Raw genomic sequence first — 24,842 nt, forward strand, 5'->3', positions numbered from 1 at the left:
GGAATGACACAGTGGCAGTGGAGGTCAGAGTGGGGTCGATGCGTGCTGTGACAAGAGTGGACCAGTCCAGTCACCTGACCTCACGTCACTGACGTGAGGACAGGTTACTCAGGACAGGTGACTGGACTGGTCCACTCACGGGCCGGCATACACCGACCTCACTCAGATCACCGCCATCATCCTCCTGCTCCTAAATGTGAGTGAGTAGAGCGAATGGAGCCAAGTAGCAAATGACGCGGCGGCAGCGCGGTCTGAGTGAGGTCGGGCCAGACCAAATTATCTAGCTAGCCTTATACAGCCCACGGGCTGAACGTTCCCCACCCCTGGTTTAGAGGATCTGGGGTTTCTATTTAGGGGTCTGGGGTCATTAAAGGGCATACCTTAAAATATATGGGATGGGTTTTCCATGTAGTTTCTTATACAATAACTGATTAAAGGGGTTATTTGTGACTTGTGGAAGTATTATACTAATATCGAGAACTGGGGTGAGGGATTGAAAAATAAACCAAAAAAATTGTGCCTTTGTCCTCCACCAATGGTAACCCACGGCCATGTGTAAACTGTATGACGTGTTGTCCGTAGTCTTCCTATGACTCTTGTGCTGCATGCAGGATTATTTTACAAACTCAGCAGCAATGGAAACCACAATTTTAATTTTTGCACATAACTTAAATACAGTATCATTGTATAATTAAAATAAAAATGCGACCACCGGTTGACAGCTTTACTGAAGCAGCCAATAACAAGCATTTTAAAAACATACTATAATGAAATTCCATTTTGTGTATATTAAATCTAAAATACACAAATATTTTAAATAAAATAATACTGCAGTTTTTTTGGGTAATATTTGATTACAATAATTTGCTCAATTGAATTTAATGATACAGAGAGATTTTAGCTGGGATGATATAGAGAGATTTGTAAATTGTAGTTATTTGGCCACCATATTTACATATTTCTTGGTTATAAATACAATCAAATTACCCATGGAGTTTCTTTATCTGTGTCCATAATAGAACCTCTCCAAGTAGGTTCCATAATTTATACATTTTGTCTATTAGGTACTGTACAGTGACAGACAAATGGCTTTGAAAGTGGTTTTGGGAGCAGCCCAGAAGCTAGTTACACATGGGCTGGAGGATGTCCATCTTTTACGGCATGCTGGAAACTACCATGATAAGTGGTGGCACGGAAAGTATAGGAATGGCCCCGAAGTGAGCCATCAGGTTGGCTGTTTAGCAGTTTATTCTTGCAGCCAAAAACCAGAAGAAATCCATTCCTGTAATTTTTATTCATCCAACCATAAAGGAAAGGGTTAGCAAAGGTAGAGCACATGGCAACAACATGAAAGATGGAATAAAGGAGCTTGTACTCTTGGAATACAAGAACCCAATCCAAGTCAATGGCCAACTGGAAGACATGAAAGGGAAGCCAACAAACTGCAAACACAACAACCATCATCACCAGCATCTTGGTTGTATTCTTTCTTCTTTGTTGGGTGTCACTTCTAGGTGTGGGACTTATGTGGTTCCTTAGTTTTAACCATATTCTGATATAAGCATAGCATATTACAACAAGAGGCAGGACATACTGTAGAAGAAGCATCGAACCACTGTAGATGGCTGCATCCCTGCTGTTATTTGAGGGCCACTTTTCAGCACAAACAGCTATTTTGAGTTTCAAGGCTGGTAGGTCCTCAAACCTATACTCTCTAAAAATAGCTAAAGGAATGGCAAAAATGGAAGCTGCTACCCATGTGATAGTGACAATTAAGAAGCTGGACTTCTTGGAGATCCGACTGCTTAGGTGAAATACAATGCACCAGTATCTATCCAAAGCTATGACAACTAGGGTCAGTGTTGAGACATTGACACTCATGGCTTGGGCATAGGGGAACAAATGGCAAAGTACTGATCCAAATTTCCACTCATCCATCAATGTGTAGACAAGTGTGAAAGGCAGGCAAAGACTGTCCACCATAAGATCTGCCACAGCTAAATTGGCTATGAAAAAGTTTGTTACTGTCCTCATGTTTTTGTATTTCACAATCATGTAGATAACTAAAGAGTTACCAACAAGCCCGAAGAGGATAATCAAAGAATATGCTGTGATGAGGATGACCTGAACCCAAATCAGATTGGTGCTGTCCGCCATGAAACTGGTACCATGGAAATGCTGGATGGGGAAAACTGTGCTCTTTGATTGCCATCCTCTCAAGTCAAGTTCTTCTGACATGTTGCTTTGCTTTAATGTCCCCATTTTTACTGAGAACATACCTTGATTTTACCTACAATAAAAAGTAAGAGGGTTTATCATCAAATTCAACATGGAATTGTCAACAGTAACATAATTTTACAAAAAAAACCGCAAAACTATTTATCAATAACTGTTCACCCAAAATTTCATGACCGGTAGGCCTAGTGTTTATACCCATGTCATAGCATATTTATGGGGCAGATTTAAGTCAGCAATCACGTGACGCAGCCAAATGTTGGGTGCCGAGCTGCCAGGGAATTCTGGGGACCCAGGAGAGAAGGCAGAGGCAGTACTGCTGCCTCCTTTGGTCCTGCTGGTCATGTGACTCATGCCAAGATCACCGATAGGGAGAGGTTGCTATTGGGTGTAACTAGACCCAGCACAGCCCTAGCAGTGACAATTGTCACTTTGAAAGGGTTGATTTCCCCTATCAAAGCCCCTTTAACAGTGGAAAACTATAGCGTAAAAGAAAATGTTTAAAATAATTTTAGTTCTTAATGGTCTTTTTTGATAACTATAAAAATAGAAAACAAAAGATAAATAAATAATTTGAATACACATGAACTAAACAGCCCCTCTCAATAATGTGCCCCCTTAATTATTGCCATAGCGCTAGCCCCAACCTAATTACCCTGAATCTAAAGTGTTATGTATTAAAACTAAAATTAAAAATTGATATGTCAAATATAAAGTCTCATTGAGGGTACTATTAAATATCAACCAGAAAAATGGGCTCGAATTTTGAAAAGTTATTTTTTTTTCACAATTTTTTTTTAATAAACTATAAGCCTAATAATTGTAAAACCGCAATAACTTTGTATAAAAAAAAAAAAAAAGAAGAAAGTGGGATTGGTCATTAATAAAACCTACTACTAAAATCATGTAAACATTTTTAAAAGTTACTTGGCTTTTTGCCCAGAGCCTTTTTTTTCTACAAAACGGGCCCTGCTAAAAGCATTGCTTTTAAAAGGAGAATTTCCACTAAAGGGGGTGTCCGAGAGTTTAAGAAATGAAATTGACAGCAAGAAACATTAGGCTAGGTTCACACTGCGTTTTAGTGCTCCATTCAACGTATGCGCCGGGAAAAGCTTCTGATGTATAAGTTAGATAGAGGTTGTAATGGATGCCCAATAGTGTCATCTGTCACTCATAAACTAATATGGGATCCATTTAACGGACACATTTTGAGCTTTTCATGACATATACGTTAAATGTATGCCATTATAGCCTATGCGTGACCGATGCCACTGTGCATCTGTTTAATGTATCAGTCACCCACAGGCTATAATGGCATACATTTAACGTATACGTCAGCTATTGGAAAGCTCATGAGGTATCCGTTATGTCTGAGTCGGAAGCCATACGTTGGCATCCGTCACCCATAGGCTAATATGGTATCAGTTTAATGTATAATATTTTTTACTGGATGCAATGGATGGAAAAGCGTAGTCTGTTATGCTATTCCATATTAAATTTTTAGTGGTCTACTGACATTGGCCAGTACACCCTCTTGACCTCCGTCTCACTATTGGACCCTTATGGAGACGTTTAGTGTGCACATCGGGAGCTTTCTCGTCCTACATGCTAACGTAGGGGAAAAAATGCAGAGAGAACCCAGCCTTACTGGCCTGTTAAGTCCGCTGACTCTTCAGGGACGATGCTCTGGTGGCTCCCGCTGATCTTTGTTTACTTTCGATGGTGCGATGACGTGTAGTTCATGTTAGCATCACCGATGAGACTAGTGATAGGCTGCAGTGATCACATGCATGTATGGCATGTCATCGCTCCGGGAATTCAAACAGAGACGGGCGACCGGGAGGTACTGCTTGTCATTGCTCCAGGAAATTGCTCCTGGGGCCACTCGAGCATTAGCGAGATCCCCTTGTACACACGGTCGGTGGAATGATTCCTACTATTGTGCAGTCAACCAATAAGTAGCGATGCACTAGAAGTGGCTTCTCCTCACCGGCACTGAATAGATTGGACGTTCTGAGAGGGAATCAAAGGAACACCAGGGGGCGCCATAACAAATGTGTAACAGCAACTGTATATCTAGACACAGGAGCAAATTTTTTTTAATTATTTCAATTGAAAAAAATGTTGTGCGGAGAAATGTAGATTTAATTGTGGGCCAACCCCTTTAAGAAAATTAGAGAGAATTATTTTAATAGAAGGTGAGTTTTAAGAGGTTTGGGGAGATGTGATCTTAGAGTTTAGTGGAGCTGGTGATGTTACAAATTACATTTTAAATTACACCTACAAGTACTGGGCGCATTGAGAAATGAAAGCAATCTGTCACACCTAGGAAGACGGCACCTCTTATGAGAAAACGAGGAATACTCATCACTTTTTCTGGTTCAGCCTTATATACTGTTTTATTATAAAGTGTAAATAGATTTGAGGTTTATTTTCAGTGGGGAGTGTGAGGAGTCAGCAGGGAACAAATGGAGAAGTTTTATGAAAATAAGTTAAAGGGTATGTGCACACACACTAATTACGTCCGTAATTGACGGACGTATTTCGGCCGCAAGTACCGGACCGAACACAGTGCAGGGAGCCGGGCTCCTAGCATCATACTTATGTACGACGCTAGGAGTCCCTGCCTCGCTGCAGGACAACTGTCCCGTACTGTAATCATGTTTTCAGTACGGGACAGTTGTCCTGCAGCGAGGCAGGGACTCCTAGCATCGTACATAAGTATGATGCTAGGAGCCCGGCTCCCTGCACTGTGTTCGGTCCGTGACTTGCGGCTGATATATGTCCGTATATTACGGACGTAATTAGTGTGTGTGCACATACCCTAAGAGTATTTCCATGCACAGATTTGAATTAGGCAATGGGACAAAATTTGGATTATATTATAAATGATCTATCTCATATCTATCTATCTATCTATCTATCTATCTATCTATCTATCTATCTATCTATCTATCTATCTATCTATCTATCTATCTATCTATCTATCTATCTATCTATCTATCTATCTATCTATCTATCTATCTATCTATCTATCTATCTATCTATCTATCATCTCATCACTTTGTTAGAGCTTGTTCACATTTGTTTGGCCCTCCAGTCTCTGTTTGCTCCAGCGTAGTAGAAAACATTGAAGGGAAAAAGGTGACAAAACTCATCTCAAAGTTTTATATGGTGTCAGATTTGTGTTTAGTGGTATCAGTTGTGACACTCGACGTCTCCCTGAGCCAGATAGACAAATACTGCACACAACATTTCTCAGTCCGGGTATAGACGCCAGACAGTTACACAAAATACGCAACTTTTACATTAGATGTGTCCATGGCCGGCCTTAGATACGTTCGACCAGTGCGGTCGCACAGGGCGCCAGCCGCCACACCGCAAGAGGGGCGCCAGCGAGTGTGTGTATCCCCGCGCCGTTGCAACTACAAGCGGAGATACACACACTAACTGCAGTCGCCTTTCCACCCGGGCGCTTCTTCACTTAGTGGCCGTTGCTACCACTGCAGCAGCTATCTACTAACGCCACTGTAGCTCACTGAAGGAGCGGAATCCCCGTGTGGCCGGGGATTCCGCTCCTGGAGCGCTGCTTGATGTTTCTGTCCATATATGGACAGTGACATCAGGGGAAACTCCTGAAGCGGAATCCCCGGTCACAGCGTTGCAGACTTTATGACCGGGGATTCCACTCCAGGAGAAGCCAATGACGTCATGGACACAGTCGACAGGAGCTTGTCCTGGAGTGGAATCGACGGTCATAGCGTCTGCAACGCTGTGACCGGGGATTCCGCTTCAGGAGTTTTCCCTGATGTCACTGTCCATATATGGACAGAGGCATCAAGCAGCGCTCCAGGAGCGGAATCCCCGGCCACACGGGGATTCTGCTCCTTCAGGGAGCTACAGTGGCGCTATCTATACTGGAAGGGGGGGGGGGGGGTTGCTATCTACAGGGGGGCTGTGGGCTGTGTGGCACTACCTACAAAAAAGGACAAATGTGCAGGAGCACACAAAATACCCAGCATTCCCGGGTATCAAAAAAAGTGTGGAAATAAACTATTTAATCTAGCTAAAAGGATTAATCCTTTACTCAGACTAAATAAAAGTTATATCTTAGTTTATTTCCACACATTTATTTGATAGCTGGGAAAGCTGGGTATTTTGTGTTCTCCTGCACAGTTGTCCTTTTTTGACTGTCTATTGCCCGCCAGCTATCAGGGTCATTTTGTAGTCCTTGCACTACCTACAAGGGGGCTGTGGGCAGTGTGGCACTACCTACCAGGGGGCTGTGGGCTGTGTGGCACTACCAACCAGGGGGCTGTGGGCTGTGGGGCACTACCAACCAGGGGGCTGTGGGCTGTGTGGCACTACCAACCAGGGGGCTGTGGGCTGTGTGGCACTACCAACAAGGGGGCTGTGGGCTGTGTGTCACTACCAACCAGGGGGCTGTGGGGCACTACCAACCAGTGGGCTGTGCGAAACTACCAACCAGGGGGCTGTGGGGCACTACCAACCAGGGGGCTGTGGGGCACTACCAACCAGGGGGCTGTGAGGCACTACCAACCAGGGGGCTGTGAGGCACTACCAACAAGGGGGCTGTGGGCTGTGTGTCACTACCAACCAGGGTGCTTTGGGGCACTACCAACCAGGGGGCTGTGGGGCACTACCAACCAGTGGGCTGTGCGAAACTACCAACCAGGGGGCTGTGGGGCACTACCAACCAGGGATCTTTGCGACACTTCCCACCAGGGGACTGTGTGGCACTTCCTACCAGGGGACTGTACGGCACTCCCTACAGGGGGCTGTGCGGCGCTCCCTACTGGGGGCTGTGTGGCGCACTCTACAGGGAGCTGTGTGGCGCACTCTACAGGGAGCTGTGTGGCGCTATCTACAAGGGGCCTGTGTGGCGCTATCTACAAGGGGGCTGTGTGGCGCTATCTACAAGGGGGCTGTGGGGTGCTATCTACAAGGGGGCTGTGTGGCGCTACCTACAAAAGGGCTGTCTGGTGCTACCTACAAGGGGGCTGTCTGGCGCTACCCACAAGGGGGCTGTGTGGTGCTACCTACAAGGGGCTATGTGGTGCTACCCACAAGGGGGCTGTGTGGCGCTACTCACAAGGGGCTGTGTGGCGCTACCTACAAAGGGGCTGTCTGGCGCTACCTACAAGGGGCTATGCGGCGCTACCCACAAGGGGCTGTGTGGCGCTACCTACAAGGGGCTCTGTGGCGCTACCTACAAGGTGCTGTGTGGCGCTACCTAGAGGGGAATCTGTGAGTGGGGAGCTGATGGTCATTTTACTGTGAGTGGTGGGCTGATGGTCATTTTACTGTGAGTGGGGGGCTGATGGTAATTTTACTGTGAGTGGTGGGCTGATGGTCATTTTACTGTGAGTGGGGGGCTGATGGTCATTTTACTGTGAGTGGGGGGCTGATGGTCTTCAAGTGGTTTCCACCTCTGACCTCCAATTGAAATTAATAGGAGGCAGAAAATACCTGCGGTGCCCGTTTGGAGCTTTTTTTCCTGCGTCTTTTGCATTCGCTTCAACAGCTTAAGAAAAAACACAAAAAAAAGGTCACACAACGCTGTCAGTTGCTGAAGGAATTTTGAGGCAGATTTTTTTTGCCTTACAAAAAACATGTGTGAACATGACCTACGAGTGGAGTGCTTGTTTTTAGCCGTTTTCTGTCTTTCTCAAAAAACATTTTGGTAGGGGGGCCCTGAGGAAATGTTGTTTTCCAGTGCTGCCTCGAGTCCGAAAAGGTTGGGAAACTCTTTACTAGGCTAAAGGGTCCTGTCATGGAGCAGCTCAGTTCGTCGTGGCAACGGGGCCTAGGTGAGTACAATTTTTGTTTTTGTTTGGGGGCACTGTCTACAAGGGGGAGGTGCGGGGACTGTATGGCACGATCTACAAGGGGGAGGTGGGGGACTGTATGGCACTGTCTACAAGGGGGAAGTAGGGGACTGTATGGCACTGTCTACAAGGGGGAGGTGTGTGGGGCTGTATGGCACGATCTACAAAAAGGAGGTGGGGGATTATGGCACTGTCTACAGGGAGGCTGAATGGCAAAATCTACAGGGGGGCACTATACTGTGTGGGGGCCCACTAAGCGGACATTATACTGTGTAGGGGTACTACAGATGGCATAATACTGTGGGCACAATTAGAGGACAAAATACTGTGTCCTTGAAGGGGCTGTAATATATTATATTATTAAATATTATTATTATACTGTATGGGGGCACTAAAGGGGCATTATAATTTTTTTATGGGGCATTTTTTTAATGATGGGGTGGGGCGCCGAAAGATCATTTCGCACAGGGCGCTATCTATCCTAGGGCCGGCCCTGGATGTGTCAAGCAAAAAAGAACTGACCAGATAGCACTGATGAATTCACCCTACATTTTATTACTTATCGTTTACTGCTCCACAGTTAATGCCTGTATTAGGCCTCTTTTAGACTAACGTGTTTTACATCCGTATTCCATCAGGTTTTTGCAGATGGTAATAAGGAGCTAATATTATTTTATTAAGGCTATTCACATGGGCGTATAAAAATACGTGCATAACTTAAAAACGCAGCATCACTACTTTGATTTGTATTGCGGATGGAAAACGCCCATTGAAGTCTATGTAGAGTGATTAAAATACAGACAGCCCATCAGTAATACGGATCTGTTAGGGTACGTGCACACACAAACTTAAAAATGTCCGAAAAGACGGAGCTGGTTTGAAGGGAAAACAGCTCCTGATTTTCAGGCGTTTTTTTAACAACTCACGTTTTTCGCTGCGTTTTTTACAGCCTTTTTTTCCCCTGTTTTTCTATAGTGTCAATGAAAAAAGGCTCCAAAAACGTCCCAAGTAGTGACATGCACTTCTGTTTCGCGGGTGTCTTTTTGCGTGCCGTAAACGCCCGAAAAACGGGCGAAAAATCGGAAGCAAATGCCTCCAAACATCTGGCCATTGATTTCAATGGGAAAACGGCGTTCTGTTCTGACGGAGCATTTTTCGCTGTGTTTTTTTACGCGTAAAAAAACGGCTGTGAAAAAGAAATGCAGGACACTTCTTGGGACGTTTTTGGAGCCGTTTTCCATAGACTCTAGTGAAAAAAGCTCCAAAAACGGCCGTAAAAACTGCCACAAAAAACGCAGTGAAAATCGCGAGTGGCACAAAAAACGTCTGAAAATCGGGAGCTGTTTTCTCTTGAAAACAGCTCCAAATTTTTTAGACGTTTTTGACTCTGCATGTGAACATACCCTTAGTGTGCAATCCCACATTACTCCATAGACATCTATTATAGCTGGAAGATGCTACAAAACATTCATGCATTTGGGTTGCTTTATATTAATAATCCTGCTCTTATATCTTTACAATACCTTGAACGGAAGTCACTTTCAATGACAGCAATAACTAGACCATTATCCAGCACCAGCCTTCCTTTGTTTAACTAGTGCTATCACTGAAATCTTTAATTAAGGAGGGGAAATGGGAAAAGGGTCTGCACACAATCCCTGCTTAATCCAATACCTGCTGGGAATGACAAGAGAAGAACCGATATAGCAAAGCTGAATTTGTGTTTTAACTCTTGGGTACTTTAGATCACACGTGCCAAACACAAGGCCCGCGGGCTGAATCCAGCCACCTCATTTTATGTGGCCCGCTGCATGTAAAAACCTGATTCAGGTTTTTACATGCAGCGGGCCACAACAGCAGGACTTTTTTATGCCGTCCGTAGTGTCTGGCAGAAAAAAGCACCGTCCAGGATTTAGTTATCCTGGAACATTGCACTGCGCATGTACCAAAAAGACATGCGCAATGCAAATGGAGGAGTAGGCATCCGCGGGCATATTTTCAATCTAAAAATATGCAGGCCGCGGCCAAGTGAGTAAGGTCAATCCCGCGAGTCACCTGAGTCACCTGACCTCGCGTCAGTGACGTGAGGTCAGGTGACTGACTTAGGTCAGGTGACTGGACTGGTTCATTCCCGGGCCTGCACCAACCTCACTCAGACTGCCGCCGCGTGACCTCCTAAATGTGAGTCACCTCAGGCAGAGCGAAGAGCGGTAAGCTACCGCTCTCCGCTCTGGGCCCTACGTGTGGGGCTATTTACAAGGGGCGTACTGTATGGCACTCTCTACAAGGGGGGCTCTGTGGCACTATCTACAGGGGGGGCTGTGTGGGACTATATGCAAGGGGCGGACTGTATGGCACTCTACAAGGGGGGCTGTGTGGCACTCTACAAGAGGTGCTGTGTGTGTTTGGCTATCTACAGGGGGCTGCGTGTATTGGGCTCTCTACAGGGGCTGTGTGTGTTGCGCTATCTACAGGGGGCTGTGAGTGTTGGGTTATCTACAGGGGGCTGGGAGTGTTGGGTTATCTACAGGGGGCTGTGAGTATTGGGCTATATACAGGGGGCTATGAGAGTTGGGCTATCTACAATGGTCTGTGAGTGTTGGGTTATCTACAGGGGGCTGTGTGTGTTGGGCTATCTACAGGGGCTGTGTGTGTGGTGCTATTTACAGGGGGCTATGTGTGTGGTGATATCTACAGGGGGCTGTGTGTGTGGGGCTATCTAGATATAGCCCACCCCTGTATATAGTGCTCAATAGATAGCCCATCCCAGTATATAGCCCCCCTGTAGATAGAACCCCCGTAGATAAAGCCCCCCCAGTAGATAACCCCCACGCGTAGATAAAGCCCCCCTGTAGATAAAGCCCCCCCCCCCCTGTAGATAAAGTAACAGACTTTTTTATTACAATAAAATAACAAACTATTCAAACTCACCTTAATCCCGTCCGGCAGCAATGGAGACCTGCTCTCGTCTGCGCAGGTTTCCTGGGGTTGAAAGAAGCATCTATGAAAGGCGCTGATGGCAGGGCAGAGTGACTTTCCCTGTCATTCAGCACCTTTCAACAACGCAAGCGGCGCAAAGTATCGCGCCGCTTCACTCGTAGAAAGACACTGAATGGCCGGGCACAGAACTTTTCCGGCCATTCATTGCTTATAATTGTACCTGTGTCCTATAGACGCAGGTACAATTATAGTGAAGGAGGGGGCGCCCCCCTCTAAGTAGCACTCGGGGCACATGCCCCGCCTACCCTCCTAGCTATGCCCCGGCCTTGCACACTGCACAGTGCACAGGCAATGATTTTGTAATGTGTCCGTAAAAATGTTACAATTAGCCCTTTGAAGGCAACCATAAGGCTGATGTGGCCCTCGGTGAAAATGAGTTTGACACCCCTGCTTTAGATGGCCCGATATTGGCTGTGAAAACAAGTTCTGATCGATGATACAGCACTTTGATTGGAGCTCATTTGCTCCAGTCACAAGGAGCAATAAATGGTTATGCATCGGAACAAGTGAATAATGGTGCTAGGATCATTTTATTAGCCGCATAACAGAACTAATCATCAAGAGTTTCCTCGTTAATCCGCTGATTGTTGCCCTTTTTACACAGGGCAATGATTGGGAACGAGCATTTATTTGAACTCTTGTTTGTCCGATCATTTGCTTGTGTAAAAGGGCCTTTACCTGCAGACTTGCGTATCATCAGATAACATATTGTGATTACACGAAGAATTGTGACGAATGATAAACTCAGCATTGCTACATTTATATATCTTAGAATTACATAACTCAAAATTCCAATAATGCTCTTTACTGTATGTTATGATTATGAAGCGTCATTCTGATTATAATGATTATCAAACCTTAGCCCCTTAAAGGGGTTCTCCAGTCCCTAAAAATGTATGGCCTATCCTCAGGATAGGCCATCAATAGCTCATGGGTCGGAGTCAGACTCCCAGGACCCCCACCGATCAGCTGTTTTGAAGGGGGTGCCGCGCTACATCCCTGCCAACAATTCACAGTGAGCAAGTAGAAATGAAGGGAAAGCAGCGCACGTAAGAGCACACCCTTTTTAAACACAGGATTGGCGGGGGTCTCGGGAGTCGGACCCCGACCCATCACCTTTTTTAGGGACTGGACAACTCCTTTAAGGGTGTAGCCTATTTTGTGCCCTCAGCGGTTTTGTTTTGTTTTGAGTTTCTTCATCACCGTGAAGCATAACATTTTAAATTTTCTGTTGATGTAGTAGTATGAGGGCTTGTTTTATTGCTGGATAGGTTGTATTTTTTTAATGGCACCATTTTGGGGTGCATACAGTGGCGTAACTACCGCTATAGCAGCCGTAGCAGCTGCCATGGGGCCCGCACCATGGCCGGAGGCTCCGCTAGCAGCCGCTATGGCTGCTACAGCGCGACGCCACTGAAGGGATTGTTCCTACAAAAGACATGCATCCCTTATCCACAGTATAGGGGATGCATGTGTGATGGCTGGGACACCCAGCGATAAGGAGAACGGGGGACTGTCTGCCGCTCCATAGAAATGAATTGTGCACTGGTCGCGCTTGTGCGCATATCTTCAGGGGGGGAGGTCTGTATGGCGTTATCTACAGTGGGGGTCTGTAAGGCATTATCTACAGGGGGGGTCTGTATGGCGTTATCTACAGGGGGGGAGGTCTGTATGGCGTTATCTACAGGGGGGTCTGTAAGGCATTATCTACAGGGGGGGTCTGTATGGCGTTATCTACAGGGGGGTCTGTATGGCGTTATCTACAGAGGGGTATGTATGGCGTTATCTACAGGGGGGTCTCTGTATGGCGTTATCTACAGGGGGGGTCTGTATGGTGTTATCTACAGGGGGGGTCTTTATGGTGTTATCTATAGGGGGGTTCTGTATGGCGTTATCTATGGGGGGGTTTGTATGGCGTTATCTACAGGGGGGTTTGTATGGCGTTATCTACAGGGGGGTATGTATGGCGTTATCTACAGAGGGGGCTGTATGGCGTTATCTACAGGGGGGCTGTATGGCGTTATCTACAGGGGGTTTGTATGGCGTTATCTACAGGGGGGTTTGTATGGCGTTATCTACAGAGGGGGCTGTATGGCGTTATCTACAGGGGGGCTGTATGGCGTTATCTACAGGCGGGGTCTGTATGGCATTTTCTACATGGGGGCTGTATGGCGTTATCTACAGGGGGGACTCTGTATGGCGTTATCTACAGGGGGGACTCTGTATTGCGTTATCTACAGGGGGGTCTGTATGGCGTTATCTACAGAGGGGTCTGTATAGCGTTATCTACAGGGGGCTGTATGGCGTTATCTACAGGGGGCTGTATGGCGTTATCTACAGGGGGGCTGTATGGCGTTATCTACAGGGGGGATTGGGGCTGTAAGATGTTATCTACAGGGGGCTGTGAATGGTGCTATCTATAGGGGGGCGCTGTGTGGTGGAATCTATACGGAGGCACTATCTACAAGTGTGATACCCAGCGGATGGGGGGCCCCAGTCAAAAGTTTTCTATGGGGCCCAGTCTTTCCTAGTTACGCCCCTGAGTGCATATAATGTATTTGATCATTTTTGCACAGGTGGGGAATAAAAGAAACAACCCAGCAATTCCGTCATTGCTTTTTGATATTTGTTTTTACAGCGTTTGTTTTTTTTAATGCTTACTACTTTTGCACAATAAAAACACTGTGTAAAAAATATTTGTGATTGTGTCACTGCATTCTATAACTTTTTATTTTCCATAATTTTATCTACTGCTAAATGATGGCAAGTTTTATGCGGAATGAGTTGTATTTTTTATTGCCACCATTTTGGGGTATATTGAACTTATTGATTAACCTTAAAGATAGGGCTACACGGCAACTTTGGCCGCGATACAGGTCACACAAACAAAGATCGCTTTGTGATCTCTCTGTCATGCCGCTTGCATCGCACTAATGAAAGTGATGGATTTCTCGTGACTGTCGTGTTGCAGTCACAGCACCCTGTAGTTTGCAACGCGGCCAGATTTACTTTAATTACTGCGATGCAGTCAATGCGACACTGCGATGCAGCCAGCTCAACCCATCGATCTTTGGCTGTGCGACCTGTGTCCTGGCCAAAGTCGCCGTGTAGCCTCAGCCTTATTAATTTTTGGGGGTGGGATAAACAAGTTGTTGTTGTTTTTTTTACTCCGTTCACCATGCGGTATAAATACCAAATTTGTTTTAGTGCTCTTAGTGCTAAGATTTCGGCAATTTCAATTAAGTATTTTTTAGACTTTTTCAGAAAAAAACAAAAAAAGGTTTGTAATTTTTTTTTACTTTGGATTTAGTTTTTTTTCTAATAAAGCTTATTTAAGTTCCACTAGGGACGTGCGATCCTTTGATCGCTTTTATCATATATTGCAATTCATCAATGTTGCGTTGTGTTATTCCTGTCAGTGTAGACTATTCCCCTGCCATAATACTACAGCATGGTGCAGGAGTACCCCTCCCCACACCGTATTATTGCAGGGCGGGGAGTGTAGGGGTTAAAAAGAAAGTATTATCAGAAAATTAGGCTTTTTATTCTAAACAAATGTAATTTTTTTTTTTCACGTGACTATATATATAAAAAAAATTACACCACGCACACGCAATAAGCTGATATCTTCTACTTTCTGCAGCTCACGTGTCAGTTTACTTGTCTATCTATCTATCTATCTATCTATCTATCTATCTATCTATCTATCTATCTATCTATCTATCTATCTATCTATCTATCTATCTATCTATCTATCTATCTATCTATCATCTATCTCCTATGTAGATAATGAGACTTGCTGTAGTCATGTCTGCTCATGAAATGTAGTTATTTTTTAAAGAACATAAAAGGCTATGTACACCTTTGAAATTTATATTTATATTTTATTTAAATGTCTAACTTTTGGTGCAACTTTCAAAATACTTTTTATTATAAATTATTTTTACTTTTTGAGATACAGCTGCTTTGTATCCCGTATACAGAGCAGCTGTATCTAGCGCTGAAACCTGTATTTGTTAGGTCTGCGGGACTGATGGAGACACGCAGGACCCGCTGTCACTGAACCCAACACCCAGGATCCACCTGTTATCGATCAAATCTAAGTTATGAACAGATGTGATCGGCAGGGGCGTAGCTAAAGGCTCATGGGCCCCGATGCAAAGGTTGTTCTTGGGTCACCAAACTTCTCATGGCCGACGGCCCGCAGCTTTCAGCTGCATTGCTGGGTCTCCTAAGTGACCCAACGATGCAGCACTAACAGCCAGTGGTGTCACTAAGGTCTTGAAATGTCAGGGGAAATAGCCCCAGTATATATGTCCCCCCCCCCCCCAAAAAAAAATATGTGTGTGCGTGTATGTATATGTATATATAGGAGACATCATATCTATAGCACTACGACCCTATAGCTATAGGATTAGATACAGTGGCTTAGAAGATTGTATTAGATATAAGGCCCAGCAGACAGTATCACACATGATTAGATTAGATATGCTGACATTGCGGCTCCAGCGCTGGACCCAGGAAAGGTAAGTATAAGAATTGTTTTGCTTTTTTTATGTGTTACTAATTATTTTTGTGTGTGTGTGTTTTTTTACCAGTTCGGTTTTTGGACTACTTCGTATTCAAGGACTACTTCAATAACGGCGTTTTTTTTTATTCTCAATAAAATCGATAACGAGTGATGTGTGTGGGATTTTTCTTTCAATAAAATATTTTTTCTATGTCTTCGTGTTTTTCTAAACTTTATTACTACCATCTTAGTAATGGCCGCTGGCTGATTGACAACATCCCATACTAAGGCGGGGCTTAATGTTAGACATGAAAAGGCTGACACTAAACCTCATTATTACCCCGGTGGTACCCACCGCCACCAGGGGTACCTGGAAGAGCCGGGTACAATCCAGTACTCTACCATCTGCAGTGATGGAGGGCCACTGGTGCAGCTGCAGGCTGGTATTATTAGGCAGGCCCAAAAATAGTGGCCCTTCCCACCCTGGTAATGCTAGGCTGCTGCTTCTATGTTGGACATTGTTCTTTCCAATTATTATTATTGTTTTTTTAAAATTGATGTGGGGGTCCCCTTTTCATAACAGCCAATACAACATAGCAGCAGCAGGCTAGCATTACCAGGGTGGGAAGGGCCACTGTGTTTGGCCTTTCCCAGCTTAATGATACCAGCCTGTGGCCACCCCAGTGCTCGACAATCACTACAGATAGTCGGGTACTGAATTGTACCCGCCTCTTCCCGGTACCCCTGGTGGTGGTGGGTGCCGGGGTAATAATGGGAGTGTTAGCCTTTTCACTGGCTAACACTAAGCCCTGCCTTAGTAATGGATGCTGTCAATCAGTCAGCGGCCATTACTAAGGCGGTAGTAATAAAGTTTAAAAAAAATACAGAGACATAGAAAAAATAGGTTTATTGAAATAAAACAAAACCCCACACAACCCTCATTAACCATTTTATTGATAATAAAAAAAAGGCGTCATCGAAGTAGTCCTTGAATCTGACATAGTCCAACGACCGAACTTGCAAAAAAACACAAACACAAGGGGGCATGGCTTGGATGCCGAACAGAGCGGTCGCATCTCCTTGAGCTCCGTTCTGAGATCTCCTAGCTACGACCTTAGCGACGACATATCCTTACCGGTTTGCAGGTTCCAGCTGTCTCCGGGAGTGGGTCAGTATGATGACCCGTACAAAGTCCCCAAAGACGGGGCCCAAGCGCCTTACGAACTTTTTTACCTCAAAGGAGCACAAGCATGGCGGCGAGGTGTCTTCATCCGGTGTGGTCCCGCCAGCTTCACCATCCAGGAGGGGCTTGGACTCAGCGGGGGGATCCTTACCTGTCGGTAGTTAGTGGTGAGTCTATGGCACATGGAGTTGGGGTGTCGGGACTGACACATGCAGCTTCACTGGGAGCGGGTCAGTCAAAGGAAGTGACGGCCATTCCCATACCTAAAATGGCGTCTTCACATCCTGTCTCAGAGGAGTCTCCCCCTGCCAGCCCAGCCGGGCTCATATCCAGTCGGGAGCCTCATGTTGAAGGCGTTTCCTCACAATCTGTGGCTATAGAGGACATTCCTTCCTCTGATCGGGCTGCATCAGAAGCCTTTATAAAAAGTGGGGTGTTAGCTCCCAGAGGTTCCTTCCAAAAATTTTGATGGGTTTCTCCACAAAGTTATCTAATGCTATTGATGATCTGGGAGATAGATTGGATCATGTGGAGTCTAAAATGGGAGAACTAACTAATGCCCATAACGACATTGTGGACGCTCATGTACCTTTGGAAGAAGACCTGCATGCTCTTTAATGTAAGATGGCTGACTTGGAAGATCGTAATGGAAGAAACAATGTCAAGTTCAGTGGCATTCCTGAGTCGGTCCAACCATCTAACCTAAATGCCTATTTACAGCAACTTATTAAAGATTTATTGCCTGCTTCTACACCTGCTGATCTTATAATTGATAGAGCGCATAGGCTCCCTAAGCCTAAATCTGTCTCTGCTGAGCTACCAAGGGATGTGATTGCATGGATTCACTTCTTTCATACTAAAGACTCCCTCATGTCTGCTACAAGACGACTGCCGGCTCTACCTGCACCCTATGAGAAGATACATCTCTACGCTGACTTGTCCCAAGCGACTCTACAAGCCAGGCTTCCTCTCACCTTGGCCTTGAGGAAAAACAACATGGGCTATAGATGGGGCTTCCCTGCCATATTGATCGTATACAGAAACGGGGTCTTGCACACTATGGCGAACGTGGAGGAAGGGTCCGCCTTACTTAATCAATGGGGCCTCACACCTATATCACCTTCCGCTGCTCCAGTTAGACGCTCTCCTTCGAGACTTTCGCCGGATTGTATCAGAAAACCCCACCCATGACCTTTTTCAAGGTATTTGCTTCCCTATGGAGATCGTGATGGTGTCCGAGTAGACTCTTTCCCCCTTGTGTTTTGGTAGCTGTCAGCCAAGTTAATTGGCGGAGCTACTTTTATCACTACGTGATTGTTATGTTTTTACAATTTGTCTGGTTTTCCTTCCCTTCCCTGTCATCTCCCTTTTCCTTCTCACTTGTTGCTCTGGGATTGCTACTTTCCTTTGTGGGCCACGGCCACTCAAAGGATATCTGGGTTCGAATACTATTTTTAATGTCTATGCAGGCTTTACAAGACCTTTTTTATGGCGGTTAAATTTATGTCCCTGAATACCAGGGGGCTTAATTCTACCTTTAAGAGAGCTTCAGTATGGAGGGATGCTTTAGCATCTAACACAGACATTATATGTCTAGAAGAGACACATTTTTCTAGGTCTAATTGTCCGAAATTTACTCACCATAGGTTTCCGGTAATTTATACGTCTAATGCTGATAAGAAAAATGCAGGAGTGTTAATAGCCTTTAAAGATACGATTTCCTTCCAAATGCATTCTTCTGTTGTTGATGAGCGGGGGAGATATTTGATACTGGTGGGTATGCTTAACAATTGTCCCGTAACAATCGCTAACATTTATGCTCCGAATACGTCCCAAATACGTTTTTTAAACAAAACTTTGCGCAAAATTCGCAAGGTTATGAAAGGGAAGCTTATAATATGTGGAGATTTCAATATTTTACCTGACGCTCAGTGGGACACTACTAATCAGGACAGAAGGTCTCCCCCCGACTTTATCCCCATGGTTACTTAAGGAAGATTTATATGATACGTTTCACTGTATGAATTCTTCTTCTAGAGAATTTACTTTCTATTCCACGAGACATTGTTCCTTTTCCAGAATAGATTTATTTTGGTGGATAGGGGCTCTATTCCAGGAATAGAGATAGGACAAATAACATGGTCGGATCATGCTCCCACATATCTCCTGTTTTCTTTAGGCCATGTCCCTTCGCCAGGTTTTTCATGGCGGGTCAATAATTTTCTCCTATAAGGAAAAGATATCCTCCCAATTGCAGGAATATTTTCTGTTGAACAGTTCCCCAGATGTATGTCCCTTTACTCTATGGAATGCCCATAAGGCCGTCATGAGGGGATTTTTGATACAACAAGGGTCACGGTATAAAAAATTGAAAATGGCCACTATGGAGTCTTTATTATCTGACATGCGTTTTGTGGAACAAGAACTTCAACATAATAAGTTACCTTCCCTACACGATAAACTTATGATCCTCAGATGGAATTTAAAGGCCCTCCTTTTAGATGAATTTGATAAAAAGATTACTTCCTTATGGCTGAATTATTATACCTCCTACAATAAAGCCATTAAACTGATGGCGCGTAGTATTAAACAATAAAAACAACCCATATAGAATCCTTAGAAGACGGTTCTAAAATAATTAACCCCCAGGCAATAGCAGATCAATTTAGCTCCTATTGTTCTAAATTGTATAATTTGCAGTCAGACCCTAATACCCCGCAACCTACGGATGTAGATATAAAGACCTTTTTGGATTCGGTTCAATTACCTTCCATCTCTCAGGAACAATTATCTGTTTTGAATGCCCCATTTCCCACTTGGAAGTTACCAAAATAATCAACCTATCCAATATTAATAAATCCCCTGGGCCTGACGGCTTCTCTAACGAATATTATCGAGCCTTCGATTCCATTCTCTCACCCCACCTAACCTCAGTCTTTAATAAGGCGATGTCTGAGGGAAGTATGCTCCAAGAGATGCTGTAAGGCCACGATAGTGACAATTCCTAACCCAGAAAAATCCTATGGTGGCAGCGTCTATAACTATGATCCGGAAAAATAGGAGAGGGTTAGGAGTCCCTAATCTGTTGACCTACCATAAAGCGTTAGTGATAAAGCAATCTGAGAAGTGGTTTTCCCCCTCTAGTTGGCCTGCAATTGAAAACTACCTAATGGGAGGTCAGCCTCTGTCTAATGTATTATTGGTCTATGCCGTAAAACCTGGTCTTCCTCTTCTTAGTGTTCCCACTGTAAAGGTTTCCTTGCAAAGCTGGGCATTAGACATTGGCCTGCAGTAGGCATGCATTTTGTTTCGGACCTGTTTTTTGGGAAAAGTATCAGGTCCTTCTCAGAACTACGGGAGAATTTTCATATCTTAGATAAAGATATTTATAATTATACTCAGATAAAGTCTTATTTGGCTAGTTCGCCTTTGATGGACCTCCATTAGTACTCTCCTTTCTGGGTCTGGATGGGGAGTTGTAAACATTACAGGTCGAATTTATGACACTTTGAATGGGGATGTGGAGATTTCCCGGCGAGCTCATTTTTTGAATTGGGAAAAAGATTTTGATAAAACATTCACCCTGGCACAGTGGGAAACGGCGCTCAAGTGGACTTTGAAGTCTTCAGTTTGTATGAATCTTTTGGAAGTCTTTGGAATCTTTGGAAGCCTCTGCGGCCAGGTGGGTACGATTTACCATATCTTTTGGGGATGTCCACTACTTTTGGGGATGTTCTCTACTGTCTTTAGAGATAGAAAGAATCCTGCCTGTTTTTAGATGCCTAGTGTGACATGTTCTACTCACAGCCAAACTTTTGATAGCTAAAGCCTGGAAGTCCTCGACGTCCCCTACATGCGGAGAAGTCGTTGCCAAAGTGTCAACACATTGCATATATGAACATCTCTTCTATCTTAGGCAAAACAGATATGCTTCTTATATTGCCTTCTGGAATCCTTGGATACTGTTTCATAAATTGGCAGTTGATATAGCTCTAGTACCCACAGTTCCCCTTCCTTCCCCTTCCCTTCCCCTCCCACCCCTCTCCTGATCCTTCCATTTTGTTATTTGTTCAGTTATCTGGATTTGATTTGTCATTGATATCAGATTTAATGTGCCAAAGATTTCCAATGTATCGAATATTTGTTACAAATGTTATTGTATTTGAGACATTTCAATAAAAATTGAATGTTTAAAAAAAACCAAAACACAAAAAAAAAAACACATTAGTAAGGGCCTGTACACATCACCGCTGGCCTTCCATTGAGGGGTTCTGTTGGAGGTTTCCGTCAGGTAACCCCTCAACGGAAAGGCAAACTGAAACCTCAGCTTCCGTTTCCCTCACTATTCATCTCAATGGTGACAGAAACGTTGCTAAAGGTTTCCGATTGTCACCGTTGTGACATTGTTTTGTTGTTTTGACGGAATCAATAGCGCAGTCGAGGGAAACGGAAGGTGAGGCTTCAGTTTGCCTTTCCATTTAGGGGTTACCCGACGGAAACATCCGACGGAACCCCTCAACAGAAGGGCAAGGTTGATGGGAACACAGCCTAACACATATGGTAGGCTTAGATAGAGGGCCCATGTGCGTGTGTGATACTGTTTGTTGGACCCTGTATCTAAGACCACGACAAGGTAGGCTTAGATACAGGGTCCAGCAGACAGTAATCTTATACAGTATAAGATTACTGTCTGCTGGGTCCCTGTATCTAAGCCTACCAAATGGTAGGCTTAAAGGGGTTGTCCAGTCCCTAAACATTGATGGCCTATCCTCAGGATAGGCCATCAATAGCTGATGGGTCAGGGTCCGACTCCCAGTACCCCCGCCAATCAGCTGTTTTAAAGGGGGTGCAGTGCTCGTACAAGAACTGCTTCCCCTTCATTTCCCTTACTTGCACACACTGTGAATCGCTGACATGTCCAAGAAAGTGACCGGAATAAAGGGGAAGTAGTGCTCGTACGACAGGCTGACCTAAGAGCTCCAACAGACAGTGGTATTGAACTTACCCTCCTCTTCGGCCGCAGTGGAGGTCCTTACTCCATCCAGGGTCTGGATGTTGTGTGCAGCACATAGCGTTGTGACGTCAGGACCTCTGCTGTGCTCCGGAATGAGGAAGGTAAGTACTGTCAGTTACTATATTAACGGGGGCCGTGTAGTTTATTACATTGCGACCACTGCGACCCCCTGTAGTTACGCCACTGGTGATAGGTAAAAACTCAATCCTGTGTGGCAGAGATACGCAGGATCCGCTGACACTGAACCCGTCAGTCCCGTGGACCTGACAGATACAGGATTTAGCGCAAGATACAACTGCTCTATATACAGAATACAAAGCAGCTGAATCTCAAAAAGCAAAAATAATATAAGATATAGTGTATGTCTATACAGAGGATTCTGAGCTCTGTATAAAAGATAAACGTAGCTCTAGCTGCTCTAAAACATATTATGAAATTAATCAGCACAACATAAACCTAAAACACAATGTGGGTTCAAGGCTGAACATTCACTTTTAGACCATTTACATGGTAAATTTTTCATTACACCAATTGTTACACTTATAAGATAAATGTTTCCATGTTGCAGTTAAACTATTTCCATTGCCAGGTAAAAGCTAAACCTTTTTTGCCTATGGACATTAAATAATATAATTACAATTATTGAACACTATATTTGACAAATACTGAAATAATAAAGTAAAGTCCCTTTGTAACAGGCCCAAGCTGATAGAAGCGCCCTGTCATGTACCAGTACGGTCGTATATTGGGTCATTTTGGATAAATTAGTTGGGAGTTTTACGCTGCTGCAGTTTATCTCGTCTACCAGATGGAAAACTCCTCCATAGCGGGTTTCTTTCTTCCAATTGACTAGTTATAAAATATATTTCCCCTGCAATATATGACCTTATGAACGGAAGGCAAACAGAGCAGGAAGCCGCGTGAGTGATAGAATACATAAAACATTGATTATTTTAGTTACCCCGTATTTCGGTAGTAGGGATCCAACCACATGCCAAGCAAGTTCACTTATTAATAACAAACCTCATAAATAAATATAAGCATGACTACACTACAGTTGTACGGGCCCAAAGTATTTTCCTTAGCAAACAGCAAATGTTAAATAATTGTGTTTTTACTTATCGAGAAGGTAAAATCATGAATGTAGGTTAGAAAACATTCAGTGTACTGCAACAGTAAGGGTATGTGCACACGATAACGACCATTACGTCTGAAATTACGGAGCTGTTTTCAGGAGAAAACAGCTCTGTCATTTCAGACGTAATTGCTCATACTCGCGTTTTGCGAGGCGTCTTTGACGGACGTAATTTGGAGCTGTTCTTCATTGGATTCAATGAAAAACGGCTCAAATTACTGTCCTGTACTTCTTTGACGAGGCAGTGATTTTATGCGCCGTCTTTTGACAGCGACGCGTAAAATGACAGGTCGTCGGCACAGTACGTCAGCAAACCCATTCAAATGAATGGGCAGATGTTTGCCAACGTATTGGAGCCGTATTTTCAGGATTAAATCGAGGCATAATACGCCTCGTTTACGCCTGAAAATAGGTCGTGTGAACCCAGCCTAAGGCTCAATTTGGGCATTTTCCTGGGGAGGCATGTTTGAAAAGTTTCACAGAACGTATGCCCCAAATGAATGCATATGTATGTCGATACAGTTGCATATGTCTGCCATCAACGCCCATGGTAAAAAAAAAACTGTTTCAGGAGGTTTATTTTCTCTATACCATTGTATTGAAATGTAAAACCAGTTGAGGCAGAGGTATTCCGACGTATGTAGGCCAAACATTTACCAGGACACTCATTTATAATACGTCTGGCTTATATACGTCTATATTGCCCAAATAGGGTGTGGACCTAGGCATTAAAATCATAAAGTTTACAAAGTGTCCATTGAACTTGGTGCACACTCTGGGGGAAGCAGAAACCAATCAGATTCCAGCCTTTATTTTTAGCAGCTCCCTGATTGTTTGCTATAGGAAACATCTCATTTGAATTTGTCCTAATTTTTCTAAATCTCACCCTTTATGTTTAAACCAATGCCCTTCTATAATTTAGCGAATATGACACTTCTATAGCCTAAAAGGGTTGTTTGCTTTAGACAATCACTTTTTATTTATTAGAGGGGTTACCCAGCAATAAGCAGATCACAAGGTTTCCTGTTGCTAGGACCCTCAACGATCAGCTGTAATCTGTGGGGAACCTATCAGTAAGTGTTCCATTTCCCTGCAGTGCCTCGACAGGAGTAATTAAGCATTACATGATGCCAATTGCAATCAATGGGCTGTTCATGTAATACATGGATGTTCCAGGTCTTCCAGAGTGAGAGCTACTCCTTGTAGCCAGGCTCCACTCGAATAGATAAAGTCCTAAACGGGCCAGCGTCCTGGTAGAAAATGTTTCCTTTTTTTTAACACCAGACTATAAACATGTTGTTTGTCAATGGTAAGAAGTATTGTAAACTGTTCTTTAAAAATGGTGGATATACTTTCTCTATATAAATAAAAGCTGTTTTACTTCCGAAAACAACAGCAAACAGCTATCATAAAAATCTCATGAGGGTCATATTCCCCGCACATCCTGAGACATATGTCGCATAGCTGTATTTTCCAGTATTCTATTGAAAAATGTTCTGTATATCTGTTCCACTTTTACTCCCAAGTAATCAAACAAAGCCCAGACACCAAGGTGCTTGTAAGGGGAGGATGTTACGTTGCTTCAATCATATTACGCATCTGATAATTGTCACGATATAAATATTTACTTGAAGGATTATGGGGCCGTGCAGGCTGGCCTGCGAGACAGAATAATCCAAACAAAGTTTTCTCTATTTCCTATGACAGGTTGTTTTTCCGCTCCGTGATTACAGCAGCATTGAAAAGCAATTGGCAAAGTAATCTACTAACTGGGCACATACCTCAGGGAACATTACAGAGTAAAAAATCACTTTGTGTGAAATGAATGTGGAAATGTAGGTTAAAACAAGGGTATTGACTGCTGAGAAATGCCCCGCTTACAACATATTACTTGTAAGACAATGTAAGCATTCACA

General features: G+C 44.1%; 1 protein-coding gene across 2 annotated transcripts in view; it reads right to left on the reverse strand.

Moving 5' to 3' along the window:
• Positions 1-670: 670 nt before the first annotated feature.
• The window catches only part of LOC142750931 (neuropeptide Y receptor type 2-like), a 59,877-nt gene continuing 35,705 nt past the window's right edge, over positions 671-24,842 (reverse strand). For both annotated transcript variants that reach the window (XM_075859906.1, XM_075859907.1), the window contains exon 2: positions 671-2,290. In XM_075859906.1, the coding sequence (XP_075716021.1) occupies positions 1,126-2,277 (1,152 nt within the window). In that variant the 5' untranslated portion in view covers positions 2,278-2,290 and the 3' untranslated portion in view covers positions 671-1,125. The remainder of the gene's footprint in view (positions 2,291-24,842) is intronic.

This window comes from Rhinoderma darwinii, chromosome 3, assembly GCF_050947455.1.
Source record: "Rhinoderma darwinii isolate aRhiDar2 chromosome 3, aRhiDar2.hap1, whole genome shotgun sequence".
In the NCBI taxonomy this organism is placed as follows: Eukaryota; Metazoa; Chordata; class Amphibia; order Anura; family Rhinodermatidae; genus Rhinoderma; species Rhinoderma darwinii.